The sequence below is a fragment of the Sceloporus occidentalis genome, unplaced genomic scaffold (assembly GCF_023333645.1).
Source record: "Sceloporus occidentalis isolate IW3139 unplaced genomic scaffold, rSceOcc1.0.p SCAF_3, whole genome shotgun sequence".
NCBI lineage: Eukaryota > Metazoa > Chordata > Lepidosauria > Squamata > Phrynosomatidae > Sceloporus > Sceloporus occidentalis.
Genome location: NW_028316983.1, coordinates 156,819,687 through 156,841,150, shown reverse-complemented (window position 1 = coordinate 156,841,150; position 21,464 = coordinate 156,819,687). Strand labels below are relative to the sequence as shown.

Sequence of the window (21,464 nt, the reverse complement as noted above, 5' to 3'; positions counted from 1 at the left end):
ACCCCATGAATTTCATAGGTTTTTTTTTAAGGCAAGGAATACTCAGAACTGGTTTTACCAGTTCCTTCCTCTGAAATATAGCCTAACAGCACTTGGTATTCATTGGTAGTCTCATCCGAGTACTAACCAGAGGTGACCCTGCTAAGTTTACAAGATCAGATGGGATCTGGTCACTTTGGGGTATTTAGACCCTCCACCACTTTGAGTACCGCCATATTAAGATTTTTAAATGAGTGATGCTGGAGCAAGGGTGGGAGTAATGCAGCTCTCCAGGTCTTGTTGAACAACTAAAACTTCCAACATTCCTTACCACTGGCTATGCTGGACAAAGTTGATTCGTACCCCTTCTGCTAAAAAGTAGTAAGTAGTCTTAATTTCAGTAATTTCACTGTTCCACTGCCAGTGTATCATAAAGAGATAGATATAAAGGTCAGTTACTAAATGAAGAGTGGAAAATTCTTAATCAGAATGTATCAGAGTGTCTCTGAGTACACAGAGAACCCTTTTTGATGCAATAGAACCACTGCATTCTCTTTGCCACCTCACTCCATATGAAGAAGCTCTATAAAGATCACTGGCATAGCACATGTGATACATTCCTTCCAATTCTACTCTTCTCTTCAGGCCTTCCTGTCTTTCTGAATTTCCCAGAAAAAGAGCCATCTACTCTATTGCATTCTAATGTTCTGAAATTACCTAACTCATTAATGAAAACTTTTGCATTAATGAGACAATTTACTGAGTTAAATCTCCTCGCTAGAAAAAGAATCCAATACGTTAAAAACTTAGCAAGCTAATTAATTAGTAACCTACAAGCTCTGGTTTCAACCTACACACTATTGCAACTTAATTCTAAAATGAGTAACCAGGGCAAGCCTCCATATATACCCCCCCCCCCAAATCTGAAAATTGGTTCTGTGCTGTCAGTGGAATTTTTAAAAGAATACACATGAGGAGAAACTCCAAAACTTGTTAGAATCAATCACTTTTTTTCTTGTACTACTGGAGATATTTTCTTTCTATCCTTTCCATGCAATTGATAGTTTCTTGCTTTTTTCTGTCAAGAGCTACAGCTGCAGAAGAATTGTATTTCCTAGAACCAATATATTTGTGTTGACGTACAGATAAAACACTACACACACACACATACAAGGAAGACATCTAGATTCTGCACACTAGCACATAGGAAATGTAAACAATTGTATAAGTACACTGCCTTTGGATGGCTTTTGTTTTTACTAAAACCAATCCAAAACTTGTTAATTCTCACCACACATTGCAATGTGGAGTTATAGACAGAGCAAGCATTTAGATCAATTGAGATGACATGCAGAAAATCAAGGATGGGGCCATTTTTTCATGTAGGGATGTAAGGATAACTTCTTAAAAAACAATCTCCTTGATGAGAAAGTGTGTTGTAACATGTCATGGGCCTTGGTTAAAAAAGTCAGCTGCTTCATTTTACAATCATTTTTTGCAAAAAGGTTTTTATATAGAATCACATTTTTTGGTACAAAAGTACTGTTATACAAAACTATCTTTTTCTGGTGAATTTTTGTACACAAATGTCCTGAACCATAAACAATCATGGGAAAATTATACAAAAACTCTCATAATCTTACCCACTAGGAATAACCTTTTGATCTTTTTCATGCAGGATGAAATACCTAAAATTTACACCTTTATTTCCATTTTGCCATGCTACACTATTTAGCAGAACCTTCAACTAGTTTCCATTCATTGCAATTTCCACTGTACTTATCCCCTTGAAATGTTACTGGTTTCTGGCCTAGGGACAGATCTATGATATATGCCACTGTCATTTGAATCCTGTCTCGTGGGAGAATGGAATAGGATGTGTACCCCCTCACTGCATGTGAGGATTTCCATTTCACGTAAACCACTAGAGTTATCCTTGTGAAACTTTGCAGGTTTCTTACTCAGAGCCACCTCTATGCTGTCTATCACTTGCAGAACAATGGATCTCAACAAGTGTTGATGGAAAAGTGTGTCCCTTCTTTGGACACCTTCCAAATAGAAAAAAAAATCTGTGCACCTATTCATCTGAAATGTGGCAGCCCCAATTTCCTTTTAAAAGGCAAAAATGCCTGCAAATATCTTCCATGTCAAATAAGTCCAGGAAGAATCAGATCATTTCCCAAAGTCCCAAACTGGACAGTGAACTGTGGTAGAGGCATATATACACATCCATAAGATAACATTCTGCAGTTTTTGATTCTATTTGTGGAACTGATTTTGTCATAAATGTCCAGATCACCAATTCCACATCTTGTGTCCAGAGCAGAGGTAAGGCTGGTGAGCTAGGCTGTTTTCACACAACATAGTCATGACAGTGCCAAGGCTTCATCTTATGGAATTCTAGGGTTTGTAATTTGGTGAGGTACAAGGGCTTTCTGGATGAGAATTCTTAAATGCCTCCCTAAATTGAAAATTCCAGGATTCCATAGGTGTTGCCATGGCAGTTTAAGTGAAACAATAGTGCTGCAATGCATAAAAGGACCCCATGTTTCATGTGTAGGAGCCGTTTCAGATCTTTGATGTAACATCTAAATAAATAACAATTCAGTTTTTATCTCAGCAAAGGAAATGTGAATGCTTCAATTCAAACTTAGCAAGACAATATATTTTATGCTTACTTTCACAGCTAATATATGCTACAAAAGGATGGAAAGGCTGCAACTATGCACAGAGACATGGTCCACTCCCTAAGTCTCCATACCACATTAGTTGGATGTTTGAGATAACAAAGTTCCAGCTTCAGGATACCATTTATAGATTTCCACTCATTCTTGGGGACATCTGAAACAACTTCAAAAAGGTCCTTTGAAGAAATCTGGTTCTAAAAACCTGCTGGCAATCCTATTTGACCATAGGCGCTTGTGTCATGGCAACTTCTCTCTCTGTCCTGATCAGTTCCTTTTATAATCACTGTGGCGGGTTACAAACGCCCTTAAGGGGCCGTTTTCCCGCCACCGCCATTCGCTGCGTAGGGAATCCCCAGCAGCCAGACCGCGAGGCTTCCCCACGCAGCGAAAAAGGAGCACCGAAATGGCGCTCCTTTTTGAAACGTGGAAGTGGCACCACGCGGGGTGGAGCGTGCCCTCGCGGCGTCACTTCTGCCGTGACACGTCTGGACGTACAGCGTCCAAGATGTCAAAATGGCGGCGCCCATGTGGATGGGTGCCGCCATAAAGTCCGCGCTCCACGCGTACTGACAGGAAAGGCTGTCAGGAAGGTAAGAACCTTCCTAACCCTAATACAGCCCTTCCTAACCCTAGTATGTGCGGAGTGCGTACTTTATGGTGGTTTATAACCCGCCTATGTGCTCCAATATTGGAGCTGTTTCTATCAAGTACTGATCTTTTTTTGGGGCAGGAATACAAACAATTGACAGGCTATCAAATCAGGCATTATTCACAACACAAGGTGATGCCAGTCTGACATTCTCAGGAACTGAAATAAATTAGGTGTCCCCAAATGCACTGTGAGAAGAGCACAGTAGAAAACTTGTGGGCTAGCACTCCCCACCTCTTTTTAAAAAATTCATCCCACAAAATCAGAGTAATGGCATTACCTGTAAAAATTGAAAAAAGCAATCATTGTGTTGCCCATTATATTACTCATTTTTTTGTTGTTAACTGCCCTCAAGTTGATCTCAACCCATGGCGACCCTATGGATGAGGACATCTCTGTCCTCCACTGCTCTGCTTAATTCTTGCAAACCCATACCCACAATCTCCTTAATAGAGTCAATCCATCTAGCATGCAGCCTTCCTCTCTTTCTACTTCTCTTTATCCTTCTTAGCTTTACTGTTTTTTCCAATGAGTCCTTCCTTCTCATGATATGCCTGAAGTATGACAGCCTTAGTTTTGTCATCGTGGCTTCCAGGGAGATCTCTGGCTTGATCTGCTCTAGGACCCATTTGTTTGTCCTTTTGGCTGTCTACAGGATCCTCAACCCTCTTCTCCAGGACCACATCTCAAATGAATTCATTTTCTTCCTATATTCTTTCTTAACTGCCCAGCTCTCACAGCCATACATGGTAATAGGGAATATGATGGCTTGCATGATTCTAACTTTTGTGCTCAGTTGTATATCTTTGCATTTTAGAATATTTTCTAGTTCATTACTCATTACTTTTTTTTAAAGTTTCTTTTAAAAATCCATCTAAGATGGTAAAAAATGGCATACTGTTTGGGGAGGAAACCCTCCTCATAATCAGTGGTGTCATTAGAAGTGAGAGAGGTGTGGACAATACTAGGTCACACTTCATAGGAGGGGTGACACTCATTTGGTCCCTACTCTTGAGGTGTGTGCTGTGCTAGTGCCACATCTTTACTATCAAACCATCTATGGCTTGAAAATATTTTTAAAAAAACAGTCCAAAATGCAAACCTCGATTTTGCCATTTTATTTAAGGTACACCATTTTGCTATGCCCATGCATTTATTGTGACTTGAACATCCATTGATTTTCATATCCATGGGGAATCCTGGAACCAAACCCCAGGGGATACCAAGGGCCTACTGTAAAAGGACGGAGTGAAAGTATTGAGCAAATGTTAACAGATGGATGGAAAAAGTAATGTTGCCAAACACTGTGTTACTTTCAAAAGAAATGTCTTTGCTCTTTTGTAACACTTTATATACATGGTTTTGTTTTTAACACAGTACTCCTTGTACAACATGGTGTAGTGGTTTGAGGCAACCTATGGCAAATTACTTTGACTACGACTCTAGAGACCAGGGTTCGAGTCCCTGTTTGGCCATGAAAAACTACATGGTGGTCTTGGGTGACTCACACATTCTCAGCCTCAGAAAGCCCTATGATAGATTTGCCTTAGGTTACCATAGGTCAGAAACAAAACAACAACAATAACAACAACAACAACAACAAATTCCTTGCCTGTCCTTCCATTGGCAGGCTAAGTCTCTTTTTCTGACAGGCTTTTAAAACAGAAAGTTTTTAGAGAACAGGCTAGAGGTGCTGCATTGTTTTAACAAAACTGTTTTAAATAGTTTTTAATCTTTTTAAATTGCATTAAATTATTTTAATTTTAGGTTTGAATTGTTTTAATGCTGTGAAAAATGGAATTCTATTGTAATTCTTTTAAATTATGAGCAGCTTTGAGTCCGAGTTTTGGGGGGGAAATCAGGGTCCGACAACAACAATAAAAACAAATAGAAGAACAACAGTTTAACTCCCTAACACTTACCATCAAATGAGCCTAAATATGTACAAGTACATTTGCAACTATCTATCTGGTTACCTTTGTCTTTTACATCAAAATTTAGACCCTAGAAAGAAGTAATTGGGGGAGGCTACTGTTATTTTGTGAAGATCTATTTATATAAATAGTAATACAGAAGCCTTAAAGATACTAGTTCCCATCTGATATTGGAAGCTAAGCAGGGTCAGCCCTCATTAGCACTTGGATGAGAGACCACCAATTAATACCAGGTGCTGTAGGTTATATTTCAGAGGAAGGAATTGGCAAAACCACCTCTGAGTATTCCTTGCTTATTTCTTATCTAAGAACACCCTATGAAATTCATGGAGTCACCATAAGTTGACATGCAACTTGAAGGCACATACACATACAATACTGAAGTAGCAAATAATGTATTTTATATACAGTGCTACCTCGGGTTACGAAATTAATTCGTTCTGCGGCGCCGTTCGTAACCCGATACATTTTGCAACCCGAAAAGACTTTCCGTTAGCGCTGGAAAGCCGCTAGCCGCGCTTCGCATTTAAATTTCGCGCCGAAATGAATTTCGTAACCCGAAAAATCTTTCGTTACCCGGAACAGTTTTTTCCAATCTAACTTTTTCGTACCCCGGAAATTTCGTAACGCGATCAATTCGTATCCCGGGGTACCACTGTACTCCCTATACATTATTCTTTACTCTAGCAACATTCTGCTATCCTGTCCCAAGTTGTGCTACTCACCTTACCCACGTACAAAGGATCAGTTCCAGTATATTCTTCCAAAACAAAGAACTGATTCCATACCCAGCTCCTTTTCATTCGTGGATGGAGAAGCAAGTTGTCCAAGGGACTGTCTTCTTGGCTTTTGCTGGGTGTTCTGGGGCTCCCAGATAATACAATAGTAATGAAGTTTGTTATTAGATAAAAACTTAAGGATATACTGAGTCCAAGCCACTTCTTTGCACTGTCCATTCTGCACGAAGTCCGCATTGCCATGCCAGGGGAGTTCCCAAATTTAGAGCTGGTTCTTTAAAGAATCTAATAGGTAGGCCTTTGAAACTTCCGTGTGTAGTCTTTCAGCGATACAAAGCCAACCACCTCGAGGACAATGCTTTCCTGTAAAGATAAAGAAAATCCACTGTTCAAATTCCTAACAAGACATTCTGAGGACAGTTTTTTTAAAGAAGAATGTTTCATGGGGTATTTGATCTCCCTCGCAAAAATGTGATAACAAGGTAGGCCTGTTCCACGAAAAAGAAGACTCTTTCCTTATATACTGCAGAACTCTATTGTCAAATGAAGGTACTGATTGCTTACCTACATAGGAAGGTTTTTACCCCTCTGCTAAAATAACTGCTAAAAAACTGGATGCTTGAATCCGTGTATAAGAAGGGCTGACTGTATAAGAAAGACAATTTTACTATGCAATGGTTTATAATAGGACTTGATGTTGGTATCCATGGGGGGTCCTGGAACCAAACCCCAGTGGATACCAAAGGCTCACTGTACTATTGATTGGATAGAAAAACTTTTTGGAAAATATTTATGGCCAAATGCCTTTGATAATATTTGATAAGGAGGATTCACTTTTAAAAGACCCCAATAGAGATAAAACTTTCTTTTCCTCTCCCTGAGTCTCCTTGTCAACTCATATGCACGTGCATATATATGGATATTACTGGCACGTTGCAAAATCTCTGATTTAATTTTAGCAGCTAAAGATTATTTCTGACTTTAATTATTCTTTTAGCACCCAGCCTTTGGTTGCTTCAAACCACACTTCACACTCTGCTGCCTGCTCTCTGAGGAGCTGGCCACCGCAGCTAATGTGACATTTCAAAAATTGTGAATGGTCAGTTAATCATTATTTCAACCACAAAAGGGTTCAGAATCTTGATAGCTGCTTGCTATTGTGGCTTATGTCTCAGGAAGTCAAGCTCATAGTTTTTTTCTCTCTCTGAGCCTGAAAGACTCATTTCGGCCAAGGAATGGTGACCTCCATCAGAGGACACTTTCTCATCAGTCAAAGACCTTTGTTGTCACAAAGCTAGATTAGCTGGTGGCCTCGCTCCAGGCCATGCTTTGTAGCAATGTTTTCTTCCACTGTTTTTGTTGGGTTTAATGAGGTGGCACTGCAGTATGATACTCTGACAATGTTGTTAAATAACTACAGTGTGTGCAAGGTTTCAGATGTTCTTTCAGATGTGAAGGGAGGGGAGGAGGGTGTTGGTGTCCTCTTGGGGGGGAAGCACATTCTTTAGAAAGTTTAATATTGATCTTTTAGAAAAGTCTTAAAAGTCTAACAAGATTCCAATCTACCCTTTGTTATGAAATTAGTTTGCAAATTCGACCATCTGCATAATGATTTTTTCCCCAGGAGAAAATGATTTTTTTTAAAAAATATTCCCAGTAGGAGATGGCAATCTTGTCATACTCATAACTGGCTACGCTAAGAACTATTACAAAACTACTGTGCTGTGGAAAATTGCCAGTATGTAAATATAAGCAGAAATTGATGAACATCCATAGACTATAGGTGTTGGGAGAGAAGCATTGCTAGAGGAGTTCAGAGGTTTCTTTTTCCTTAAAATAACAGGCAAACCCAAGAAATGGGGAGAAGACTGTTCCAGTCAATACACAGCAGAGTTTAGAAGTGACTAATAGGGAGGGAAGGAATATTTGAAAAATGTTTCTCAGGTTTCAGGTAATTCTGATGAGAGGAATCCTGGACAGATGAAAATCTTTGCAATTTGGAACTTATCCTGCACAAAAAATTTACATGCCTTTTTTAAAAAATAGAAACCATGTGTGAATTTCTTTGTAGGCAATAGCATTCTTTGAGCTGAAGATATTTCAGCACAGAAGAAAATATTTTCTATGTAGAAAGTAGAATTTGGTGGTGGGAATTTGGGACATACATTTGTAAATGTGGATTTTAACGTGTTGTAAGCCGCTTTGATTGTCTTGTCACAGAAAAGCAAGATATAAATACAAGTTTTATTTATTTATTATTATTTAAAATACCATCTTGCACAGAAAATATTATTTTCTATGCAAAAAAACATGTATAAATTTTGAGCAGAATAAGTCCCCACCTAAAGCATTTTCTGCACAGGAATGCCTTATGTACAAAAATATTGTATGTGAATTTTACACAGAATAGCTTCTGAACTGGAAACAGTATTAAAAATGGTGCAGTTTTTGTAGGCTTTCTTGCAGCAGGAAGAAAACTGCTAAAATTTCTTGTTGCTCCTGTTGCTAACAAACCCAGTAAAATGTTTTGTTGTGGATGTTAACAGCCTTTAAGTTGGCTTAGATACGTGGTGATCCTATGAATGAGAGACCTCCAAGTTACCCAATCATCAACTGCCCTGCTCACGTTTTGCACACTCATGGCCATGGCTTCCCTGATTGAATCCATCCATTGGTGTATGGTTCTTCCTCCATTTCTATTGCTCTCCACCTTACCATGTATTATTGCCTTTTCTAGCGAGTCCTTTCTTCTCATTATATGGCCAAAGTATGACAACCTCAGTTTAGCCATCTTTACTTCTAGGGACCATAACATGCTTAGTAAATAATTAAAAATAATACATGCCTGCAAAACTGAAAGTAATAAGAACTGTTTAAAAATGTATGCTGGCTTTATAGGAATTTGGCTTTCTAACTAAAAAAAAAAATGACCTAGGATTTCCTTCATCATGTACAGATTTCTCACAAGTTGCCTTGACATTTCTATGTTGTAATATATGGCTGAATGGAATGATCCTGCAAAGAATATGTCTGGGAAAGTGGTGGAACTGGGAGAAGGATCTTCCCCAAAGATCTTGGACCTTGGCAAGCTCATCTGGGGGGAGATAATTCTTCACTTATCCTGTAGTTCAAATGCTAACTCATACTGTGTTGAGATGATGGGACAGATGACAGGAGATTGTGTTTTCTACCACATTTCAGTGGCTTGTACCATTCAGATGTGTTTATAAAAGTAAGCAAAAGTATTTTTTAGCTACTTTTGTCAAACTTGAAAGAGTTGCTTTTAAAACAACTGAAAATAACTTTGGGGGTGCCTTGAAACCAATTAGTAGTTTTCTAAAAGTAACTTGCAAAACTCTGATACTGTATACTGAGCATAACTGAATTTGCTTTGTGAAGTAATTTGAGAACTAGTCTATATAAGTTGTGTCTATAAACACAGACGTATTCCTGAATGCCACCTGGCACCATCCTTTTCTTCTTCAATCTACAGCTGATTCATGTGTAATGAAAATAAGTACTACGGTTCAACAGTCCATCTTATCAGTTCATCAGGTTGCATAGTGCTGGAGTGCTAGCTGGCAGGTGCCATGAGACAGAATTCATGTCCTAGGTTGTGCGGGACAATGTTCAGACTTTTTAAGTACGCAGGGTATGTTGAGCCATGCGTGGATAACACTTTGCCTTTCTATCTCTTGTTGAATTGCTTTACGAATTTTGATACTCCTGTCAGTGATGCAAGTCAGTGAGTCTCATGCATTCACTTACTGACATACCAAATTCTTATATATGGTGATGCACAGTGAAACAGATGAATCTCTGCCTTGATATCTATCTCTGACTCTATTATCTCTCAAGGTGTGTATCTTTTTGTATAGAGTTATAGCTCATCTCCTGTGGAAATCTATGAAAACATCTCCATCAGTTCTGATGGATCTGGTCTGTACTCATTCTGTTCCCAACAGAACTTTGTTCAAGGGTATGCAATAACCCTCCTAGTAAATCCATGGTTCAGCTATATAATATGAGTCACCAGAGGTTTTGCTTAGAATCATCTTGCAAGCAATTTTGTTTATTAAACATCTGTGCATATCAGCACAGCTTGTTATAATAAGGAATACAAATGAGCCAGCATTAAACCTATACTGACTGGAAATGTAAGTTTTTTGCTATTTGCCTTTCCAGGTAATATTGTACTAACATACAACTTAGGTTTAGCATGGCCAGATTATTCCCTTACATCACTAAGTAAGTATAAACAGTTATGGCTGAATCTTTGCTTTTTTAAATTAATCTTTCACATACAACAAAAATGCAAAAAATAAGACAATAAAATACAGTTATCATAAGATAAATTTCAGAGATGACACACATACCAAAAAGAGAAAAAAGAAAAAAAAGATCAAAACAGAAGTAAGAAATGAACTACTATTACTATTATTACCACTACTATTAAAATTATTAAATTACTAAAGAAGAAAAAGAAGCAAGATAAAGAACAACAAAAAAGGAGTTCTGACTATCATTTCTGAAGTTATGCAGTGTATCTTACATTCTGAAATATGTAAACTAAATGTTACACTTCATCTATTCAATCATTTTATTCTAATATTCAAAACCAAGTGTCATCAAATCTTTTTCATCCCCCCCCCCCAAAGCCATTTGGAGGTTTCTAATCTTTCAATAACCCTACTGATTTTTCTTTAATCAAAATAGACAATTGTTCCATTTCTGCAAATTAAAAAAACATTTTTCTAATGTGTTGTTCTTCCACTTGTGAGCATGTAGTACTTTTGCTGCTGTAATCATGTACTGAAATATTTTTCTATAAGTCCTTTCTAGCTGATCATACATCAGTCACAGAAGGAAGATATCAGATTTAATTGTTTGTTAATTTTTTAAATGCACTGCATAAAAGTATGGATTTACACCCAGTACTTTTTAGCCCTTTCACAGCACTACCACGTATGATAGAAGGCCCCTTCCTGTTGTTCAGATTTCCAATATACATTTATAGTTTCCTTCCACTTATTTGACAGGTTAAGGAGCAGGGCACTATAAAAAAAGTGGAAGTCATTGAAATGTGGAACCTATAGTGTTCTGGTCCCTAACTTGTCAAATACCTCTGTGCCTCCAGAGAAGGTGAAGAGAGGGGCTCTTCACTGGCCATTAAGGCCAGCTGGGGGAAGAGTCTGGGCATCTCCACATGATGCATGCCCTGATTCCACCCCTCAGGGCGCAGTGAGGCCATGTTCCACCTCACACAGTGAGCAGCATCACGGTGCTTCTCCAGCACTGTGTCCATACAACACAGTGCTGAAGGAGCACCATATAGCTGCGGCATCACGGCTATCATGCCCTTTCCAGGGCACAAAAGGGAGACGCTTTTTGTGGCTCCTTTTTGTGGCAGATCGGGGTTGTGGTGTGCAGTTGTTGCAGCCCCAATCTGGCTAGGAAAGAGGTGCCATTGCGCCATCCCTTATTAAAAGATTATTAATTATTAGTTAATAGATATTATAAGCTTTGGTCACTACAGAATAAGAATGTGTAAAATAATTGAACTGTCGGATATCAAATGATATATTGGAATATATAGTATAGTATTGGTAAGGATAAAGCTAAAAGCTAAAACTCAACTAATGATAAAATGTTAATAGGATTGAAGATAATTAACAATGGTCAAGTAATTCTATTAGATTAGATAATTGAAGCATTTCTGTAGTAGAGATGTAGATGGATGGAAATAAAATTAGATTTAGAGATAGAGACCAAGATGAGGAGAAAGAAAAGAAAGCCAGATAATGGTAGTAAGAACCAGTTCTCTGAAAATGAGAAGTACTTTTGTAATTTAGTAAATTAACTATCTTTTCAATGATTTTGTAATGCACATGTTAATTTTAATTCTGAAAGAACTCCCCTGGAAAATAGGAAAATTGAAATAGTCAAAGAGTTCCCATACCTTGGCTCAAATACTGATCAGAACGGAGATTGCAGTCAAAAAATCAGAGGGAGACTGGGCTTGGGAAGGGAAGTGATGAAATTATTGGACAAGGTAATAAAGTGTAAAAACATAACTCTGTTCATTAAACTGAGAATAGTCTACACCATAGTATCCCCCATCACTATGTATAGCTATGAGAGTTGGACACTGAAAAAAGCTGATAGAAAGAAAATACTCATTTGGGATATGATGCTGGAGGAAAGTAATGAGAATACCATGGATGACCAAGAAGACAAACAAATGGGTTATAGAACAGATAAAGCCAGAGCTCTATCTGGAAGCCAAGATGACTAAATTGAGGCTGTCATAGGAGATTAGTGCATTGGTTTTAAAGCCCCTTATCCCCAATGGGATAATGGCATATTGAAAATGGGTGTTGTCGTATTCACCCGTGCTGGGGCGAATATAGCCCGTATACAGCCTGCCTGGCATTTGGGCTTATTCTGTGCCTTTTCAAAAATGGGATTTTCCCATTTTTGGAAAGGTGCACGATAAACCCAGCTGGCATCCAAGCTGTATAAGGGTTGCATTCACCCTGGCATGGGTGAATGTGGTAACACCCGTTTTGAAACTTCAATGTGCCATTATCCTGTCAGGGATAAGGCACTTTAAAACCAGTGTGCTAATCTCCTTACTTTGGGCACATCATGAGGAAAAATGAATTATTAAAAAAGACAATGATGCTAGGAAAGGATGCCTGTAGAAAGGCAGGAAGACCATGCACTAGACTGTTAGAATCAATAAGGGAAGACACAAGCCTGGGCCTATAGGACCTGAGCAGGTTGAGGACAGGGGGATTCGGAGATGACACATCCACAGGACTGCCTTTAGTCAAAGTCAACTCAAGGGCAGTTAACAACAACAACATTTATTTTCTTTTTGTATGACAGAGTATTTCTGCTAGGCAGCAGCAAAGGCTGAAGAGAACAGTTGAGAGAAAGTGGAAGGGTGTGTGCGTATAGGATTGATGGGCATGCCCAGAGTGGTGGTGGACTGCCCTCCTTCAACTGGATGGCTGGGGAAGAAGAAGAACCAAGTGCTTCACTATCCTTGTCGCTGAGTAGAGGGAAGCAGAGTTGAGTCAGAGGTGCTGGCTGCATGATGCCCAGGCTGGCTATAGCCTCTTTGAGATGGCATCAGTGGCAGTTTCTGCTCAGCTCAGTTGCTTCATTCAGCACTTTCCCCAGCTGGTGCACAACTGTGACAATTGTGTGAGCTCCAACTTTTATGGCTTCCCTCCTTCTCTGCTTTCCTAACATGGAAATAAAAAAATGGTGGAGAAGGAGGAACATTGTGGATTCTAGTGGCTCTAGTGCCAACGAGTTTGTGAATCCACTACAAGTTTTACTTTGAATTGTTCCTCCTTCACTATCTTTCTTTACCTTCAGTTGTTTCCTGCCATTCAGTGGTGAAGACAGGGAGGTGCTTGCTTCTGGCATTCAGATGAAGGAGGGCTTCCCACTACTGGTCCAGCCATACCTGTCAAGCCTGAATGCACCTTTACTCTTTCCCTCAAGTGTTCTCTTCAACCCATGCCACTGCCTAGCCAAAAGGCTCCCTTGCAGAAAAAGAAAACAAATACACTTAAAATGGTATCCCTCCCATATTAGTTAATTCCTACGGCCATAGAAGCCTCAGGGTTACTTCGGGGGGAAAAAAGTCTGGCCTTACCAGCCCAGTCCATAATTGCCTCAGCCAAACAAGCATTAACCTCCCCCTCAAAAGTAAAATCCATTGGAACCAAAAAATTAATGTTTGCTTTTTTGACCCTTTTAACTGACTGTATAGACAAAACCATTAATTCAATGTGTGGTCAAGAAGAACAGACCATGTCTCAAATATGCAGAATCTGGGTATAATTTAGAACAGTCGAAAGAGCAAGTCATCAAAAATGAGTAATTGAAAAGCAGGTAACACTTGAAGATCTTAGACAATTTCTCAGGTGTCATATAAAGTAGACCCTTGTTATACGCTGGGATTTGGTTCCAAGATCCCCCGTGGATAACAAAATCCATGGATGCTCAAGTCCCATTAAATATAATGACATAGCAAAATGGTGTCCCTTATAAAAAAAATGGAAAATCCAGGTTAGATATTTGAAATGTATATTTTTTTGAACATTTCCAAACCATGGATGCTTGAATCCATGTATAAAAAATCCATGTACAAGAAGGGCTGACTGTACACCATTTGATAAAAGTTCTCTTTCAGATCATAATATAAGGTAAATTTCAACCCCTTTGCACACATCTTCTCCCACTGCTCCATATATATTATAGCCATCTTTTCTAGCCCATTTTATCATGGAATCCTTTGCTTGCTATCCTTCCAACTCAAATTTTAACAAAACTTCATAATTTTACTAATTCCTTGTCCATCATTAGTACATGACTGTAATTTAAGCTCTGATTTACTTTGTTTAAAACCAAAGTTTTATCTGAAATGATTCAAATTACAAATAAGATTACCATTGCAAACCAAAAACCCTTGGTCAAAACCTAGTTTTGGAGAATTACCAAGGAGTGCTGCATGCTCCCGAAACCTAGTATCGGTGCCACCACACTGCTTTTGGCCCATCTGTACCGGGCCATAGTTACACATTAGTAACTAAATAGGAGAAACAGAATGGTTCCCATTTGGCAAGGGGGTCAGGCAAGGCTGCATATTATCACCTTACTTGTTCAATCTGTGTGCAGAAAATATCATATGAAGAGCAGGTTTAGATTCAGAAGAAGCAGGAGTAAAGATAGGAGGGAGAAACATCAACAGTGGATGAACCACACTACAAGCAGAAAAAATTATGGACTTGTCAAAATTACTAAGGAAGGTCAAAGAAGAAAGTGCTGAACATAAAGAAAACAAAAATAGTTTGCTGTGGATTTTCTGGGCTTTGTGGCCATGTTCTGGAAAAATGTATTCCTTGACATTTGGTCTGCATCTGTGGCTGGCATCTTCAGAGTGTGGTGGCATAGAGGTGTGTGGGGTATATATACTTGTGTGACCATTGGTTGGAAGGAAGTGATTTACATGTTAATCTGTGTGTTGGTCTGTTGTTGAATGGCAAGGCCTCAGGGTGTGAGGATATGCGTGGTGGATGTGTATTTATTTAATCAGCAATCCATTGTCTGCCAGGAAACCCCCGGGCCCTGGGTGGTATTTGCATGTACTGAGTCTTGATTTTGATGTTTTTCAGGACTGGTAGCTAAACTTTGTTTACTTTCATGGTTTCTTCTTTCCTGTTGAAGTTGTCCAAGTGTTCGTGGATTTCAATGGCCTCCCTGTGCATTCTGACCTGGTAGCTGTTAGCATAGATAACAATGTAGAATATTGTCCTGCACTGATAAAATACAAGAAGTGTATTTTTCAGCCAGTTATAAAAAATAAAATCTCCTCTCACACAGGTGTATGTGTATATATCTATAGCAATCATTCATCATGAGAAGAGAGATTTTTGAGAAAGACATAAGTACACATCGGTTTTGATTAACTGGATTACACCACCAGCCTTTTGAAAATCATCTGCCTTATGTGTGCAGTATTTACTTATCCCTGCCAAACATCAAGGAGTCAGTACCTTGCATGTTAATGTGAAGCGGTGCATTAATTTGAGGAGAAAACTCCACAGTCTCTGTGGGCTGGAGACAGTGCATTCACCAGCCATAAAAGTTCAATCTCCTATATCACTATGATTGTTATTTTTAGTTGTTATAATTAATTAGCTGAACAAAGGTAAGATGCATTCAGCATGCATGCATGATTAATGTAGCCAATTTGGGAGTAAAAAGCAATTAGAGGCCAATCCATACTTTCCAATAGTCAGGATTTTTTTTAAAAAAATTTTTTTGCATTGACATTATATTATGCTGCATGTAATGGATGAATTAATACCTGGTTAAAGGAGGAGAAAGCAGCACTGACTTTAGTAGCACTTTCAGTGCACCTGCATTTAGCACATCTTATGTCACTTTTTTTGGACTTAAAGATATAGAACTGAATAGAACTGAATACTACCTGTATAGAACTGAACCTGATAGTTAAGAATATTTGTGTACAGTTTAATATGGGAAGGGCATATTCTTTTCTGCTGTTTGTTAAGCAAATTTGTAAAATGTAACCTTCTTGCTCAGCTAGGGAACATTATTCTTTTGACAAATTCTTATTATTAAGGCATTGTGAGGCACAGCAAAACTACTCTCCCTCCATCTCCCACACCTATATAATGACAGGACTATCCATGAATTAAGGAAGCACAGACAATTATTATCATGACATTAACATGGAAACAAGTGTAATAGTCTCTCTCTCTTTCTCTCTCTTTCTCTCTTTATGTATCAAATTTTGCAGGATTCCTTTACAATTAAGGGTGGCTGGGAGATATGAAATGACACTGTGAAGCACAAGGCTACCTTTCTATGAAGCAGTGTACAGGGTTTTTGTACTACTGTACTAGTGGTCGAGTCATAGAGTATAGCTACATCTGTGTATGTGTTGCAATGCCTCCCAATAAGAATGCTGCACTCCTAATGAAATTTTCCATCAGTCCTCAGATTTCCAGCACTGTAGTAACCTAAAACATTAGTTGAGTATTTAGACAATAGAAAAAAAGGGCCAGATGACGTTACCAATGATATGAGAATATAGCAAACATATGAGTTCTATGTGTGAATTATTTTCAAGGTGTCACTCTCTGGAATGCTAGAAATCCGTGGAAAAATTCATTGGGAACAGAATTTTTAGGGGAGGCATTTTGCTTCCCCTCCCATGGCTATAACCCCATCTAGTCATAATCAGTAAAGCGATTCCTATCAGCAAACCATGTCTGTTACACATACTGTACTGTATTCTTAACCAGAAGCTGATCATACAATTTTCAGATGTGGTTGTATAATATTCTTTTACTGGAATTCTGCATGGTTCAGAAGATGTAATTTTAGAATTGAGAGTATAAGAATAAACCAACTGGGCATACTTTCTGTTTAAAGCCTGTTTTTTTGGGAATAATATACATCCATGTAAAGAACAAAAAACAGTATCTAAAAATAAAGGAGAAAGCTCATTCTGAAACACGCCCAGTGGCATTAGACATCAATAGCTGAAACTCATGTCACTTCAAGGAAAAGAAATGTGTACAGCTGTGTGCAGGAAAATCTTTGTCACAGTAAAAGACTCTTTTGGATAGTGACCACTCATTTCATCTGTAATTTAAAACTGTACAGTGGCTCAGGAAAATATTTCAACTTAGAACTGGGAGAAATGTTTGGACCCGTTCATAATCAAAGACAAACTCTTGCTGATCAGGAGATCACTTCTAGTATCTACATCTAAAGTTTTATAAAGTTCCAATCATATCAGGAGTTACTTTCACAAGTCTTTGTTTTGTTAGCTTTGAAAAATAGTTTGGACTTTTTGCAAATCTCCACCAGCCCAGGTCTTTTCTATTCCTGTATATGCCACAAAATCCTCCCAAGAAAATATTTTCATATGTCTATTGCCTTGACCTTTGAAGTTATTCAGTTTACATATATCACCAGTTGCACATGTGATGCACTTCCTCTAACTGTATGAATACCTATCCTATATGAATATTCCAAAAATCTATGGGGCAGTTTCAACATAAAAGCTACTTTAGATTTAACTTAGCTGCCTGCATAATTTTAGAAAGACAAAGACATCTGCCCCCATAGGTTTTGAAATTGTGTAGATCAGGTGCAGTAGCTCGTCAAGGATAGTAACATGTAAATTAAATTACAATAGTCCAGTCTGGAAGTTACCAAGGCATAGACTACTGTGGCTAGGCTGTCCCTGACCGGGCAAGGCCATAGCAAGTGGACCAGTCAAATCTAGTCACAAATACTCTGACCCATGGAGTCCACCTGGATCTTAAGTAACAGAGATGGATCTAGGACAGGGTGGCCACTGCATTGGGGGGGGGGGGGGGGAAGGGTAGGTGCAAATTTCTCCCTTTCAGACTTCCCCCATGGCCACCTCACTCCCACACGTAACAAAGGGACATTCATTACTCGTTACTTGCTGTCACCATTTTGAGAGGGATTGCAAAGGAAAATATAGGTATTTGGGAGGGTGTGGTCCAGGGTTCTGGAGTGATTGTGTGTGTGTGTGTGTGTGTGTGTGGGGGTGTTCTTGGACATATATTTTCTTCATCTGGGGGATTTTCTGTGTTATTTTTCATGAAAATGCCTTTATGTAAAAATAATAATAATAGGGTGTTGGAGGCTTTGTGGAGACTGGTGGGAGGCTTCAGGGGCCACAAAAGTGGGGTCCAGGAGCCATATTATGCCTACCCATGGTCTAGGAGTACTCATATGCTGTGCACCTGGTGCATCCTGGTCCAGTTACTGCACCCAGAAACCATTAATTCACATAGGCCTGTTACAGACAGTCCAAAATAAAGCTGCTTCGAGTCACTTTGGAGGTATGGTATTTCAATGATGCATGAGTCCTAAGAGTCCAAAAGCCACACCAAAGCTGCACTCCAGTCCTTAGGACCGGAGCGTGGCTTTGGTGTGGCTTTTGGACTCTTAGGACGCATGCATCATTGAAATACCATACCTCCAAAGTGACTCGAAGCAGCTTTATTTTGGACTGTCTGTAACAGGCCATAGTCTCTATTTTACTGCAATTCAGCTTCAGTTTATTGGACCTCATCCAGCTCATCATGCCATCTAGGCACTGATTGAATACTTGCACAGCCCCACTTGGCTTTGACGAAAAGGGGAAGAAGAGCCGAGTGCCATTAGCATATTGAAGGCACCAAACCCACAACTCCTAATTACTAGCAGTTTTGTAAGGATGGAATATAAGATGGAACCATGTGGCACCTCAGAGCTTAATGGCCTTAGGGCTGAACAGGAGTACTGCGATACTGCTCTTTGCAAGCAACCTGAGGTAGGTGTGGAACCACAGTAACACAGTAGCTTGTAAGCAGTTTCTACTATCCCTAAAATCCAGGGCAATAGGAAACCATAGCATATTAAAAGGCTCAGCTCTGTCTAGCAGAACTATATGAATAGGTAGTTGTGCCGTGCAGCTGAGAGGGCTAGACTTCGGAGCTTACCCCATTAACAAATAAGTCAGTTTACCTCTTCTGACCTGAATTCAGGATCCAGGATGCCCCCAGATGTTATCATACCTAAATCACCACCTTTCTAGCTGGGATACCACTGTGCGAATGCATCCTGGGTCGAAGCCTTGCTCAGCCAGCACTTTTTCAAAGTCAGGGAGCGTCTGACTTCAAAAATTGGCCAGCTGAGTGAGGCTTCGACCTGGGATACATCTGGGTGGTGGCATCCCGGCTAGATAGGTGGAGATTTATATCCAGGGCATCCCAGATCCTGGCCGCCGGAAGAGGTAAGACGGCTTATTTGTTAATGGGATGAGCTCCTGAGCTAACAGAGGAGTTTGGATGATTTTATTTATCTGTAGGATACTTGCAGATGTTGTGGTGACCACTCTTAAGGACAAGAGGGCAAATGGGTAGGACAGAAGGGCAACAGGTGCTGGTGTGGCACTGATCCATGGGCATTTCCGAAGTCCAGGACCTTCCGTCACACCTTCTGTGACCGTCACACCTTCCAAGACCAGTCCTGTTTCCCCAAAATAGTATTGATAAAAGAGATCCTCTGAAACTGCTATTTGATACTATTTGGAACCAGTACCTGAATAATTTGTCAGGATCAAAGTACAGATTGTCATAGACTTCATGGTGCAGACATTGGGGAAAAGGTATTCAATACCATTTTGTTATTAGAGCCAAAAGATCAGACAGTACCCCTCGTCACATTTCTTGTGCAGAACTTAATTGGATAGGCTTAAGTCCATACTAGTCCTGGAGCCCTGGTGGCGCAGTGGTTAAATGCCTGTACTGCAGCCATTCACTCGAAACCACAAGGTTGCGAGTTCAAGACCAGCAAAAGGGCCCAAGCTTGACTCAGGCTTGCATCCTTCCGAGGTCGCTAAAATGAGTACCCAGATTGTTGGGGGCAAATTGGCTTACTTGCTAATTAGCTTACTTGCTGTTCACCGCTATGATCTTTGGAATAGCGGTATATAAATAAAACAAATTATTATTATTATTAATTATTATTAATTAGCTAGCATTTTCCACTGCACCTGAGGGTAACAGGCTAGCTTAGGGATTGTGGGGTAGGTTGATGCATTCCACCCACAGTGTTTGCTACCTGAGGTGACTCTCACGCTATACCTAATAGCAGAGCTGGCTCTTCTATGGGCTCAGCAACATCAAGTAGCAGTGAGAAGGATAAAGAGGGCTGCAATCAAATACATAAAATTGCATATGCATGTATCTATACTTAGACTTGAATTTTATATATATTTACATAGTAAGCAGTTTCCAGCTGCACATATCCAGTTGTAGAAATACATTAATGGAGATTGACTTCTGTGTGTAATGACTTCTTTTAAAAAGATTTTCCTTCTCTCGTCCTTATCTTGCCTTAAAGAAAGCAAACAGCTTGGTAATGAACACAGTAGGAAGAAATTAAAACAGAGTGCAGAGTATGCTTTAAGTGAGCTGTTTATTTTACCTTTTAATTTGTTGCAATATTTAAAACTGAGAGCAGGGGGTAAGTACTTTTAGTCATTGAACAGCTTATTTTTCATGCTTTCTTTACTTTGGCTGTTCTATATACCTCCTTATGTTAAGATCACTGTTTACCAATTCTTACCTATGATTGCATTTGAGCACTGTATAAGCAAATATGCAAATCACAATATCCCATGTCTTTGAATGCCACAAGACCAATTCATTCATACCAAGACAATTTGAAAACTGCATATTATGCATCATTCATAATAAGTAAGGGACATGTCTGGCACCAGCTTATTTTGGGGTATGTGTCAAAGGAAAAGCTGCCACTTTTCATATCATATTTGAAGAAGAGTCATAGCTTAGTACTTGCCTTCTAGGCTTGATTTTAATCATGCAAATTCCTCATGAGCGTTCAGAAATTTTGGATAGGGGACATTGTGAATTATCTTCCTTATCATCTTGAGATTCATTTCTCAAAAACCTGACCCATCTCATCCATCTCATCTTATTTATAGATTTATTATTAGACCTTTTTAGTGATGTTAATGTTACTATGGCCAGGTACTGGAGCCTAGGAATGGAAGAGAATTTTGTTGGTTTTGATATTGTCATCAAAATGACCCTTTTTTGCATCTTCCAAGACTGGTTATGTGCAAATGTATACTTCGATTCAGAAATGTACACATTTATGATGCTTATACCTGCTTAGATTTAAAAAAAATGGAATGCAAAAAAGTACACACAACTGAGAAATATACAACTGAGAAATATGCATAAATATGCTCTAGTCCATGGGGAAAATGTGTACCAAACTGTGTACATTAGGAAATGCACATAAATATATGAAGACATTACAGAAAATGAATACAGAAGTGTATACAAATTTCTATGAGAGAAAAAAAATTGCA

General features: G+C 39.1%; 1 protein-coding gene across 4 annotated transcripts in view; it reads right to left on the bottom strand.

Moving 5' to 3' along the window:
* Window positions 1–21,464, bottom strand: part of LOC149316967 (cadherin-20) — a 219,590-nt gene that overhangs the window by 65,366 nt on the left and 132,760 nt on the right. For all 4 annotated transcript variants that reach the window (XR_016280553.1, XM_089516594.1, XM_089516596.1 and 1 more), the window contains one exon: window positions 5,975–6,349. Coding sequence is in view for 3 of the 4 variants with exons in the window: in XM_089516594.1 (XP_089372720.1) it covers window positions 5,975–6,229 (255 nt within the window). In the remaining variant the exon portion in view is untranslated. The remainder of the gene's footprint in view (window positions 1–5,974; window positions 6,350–21,464) is intronic.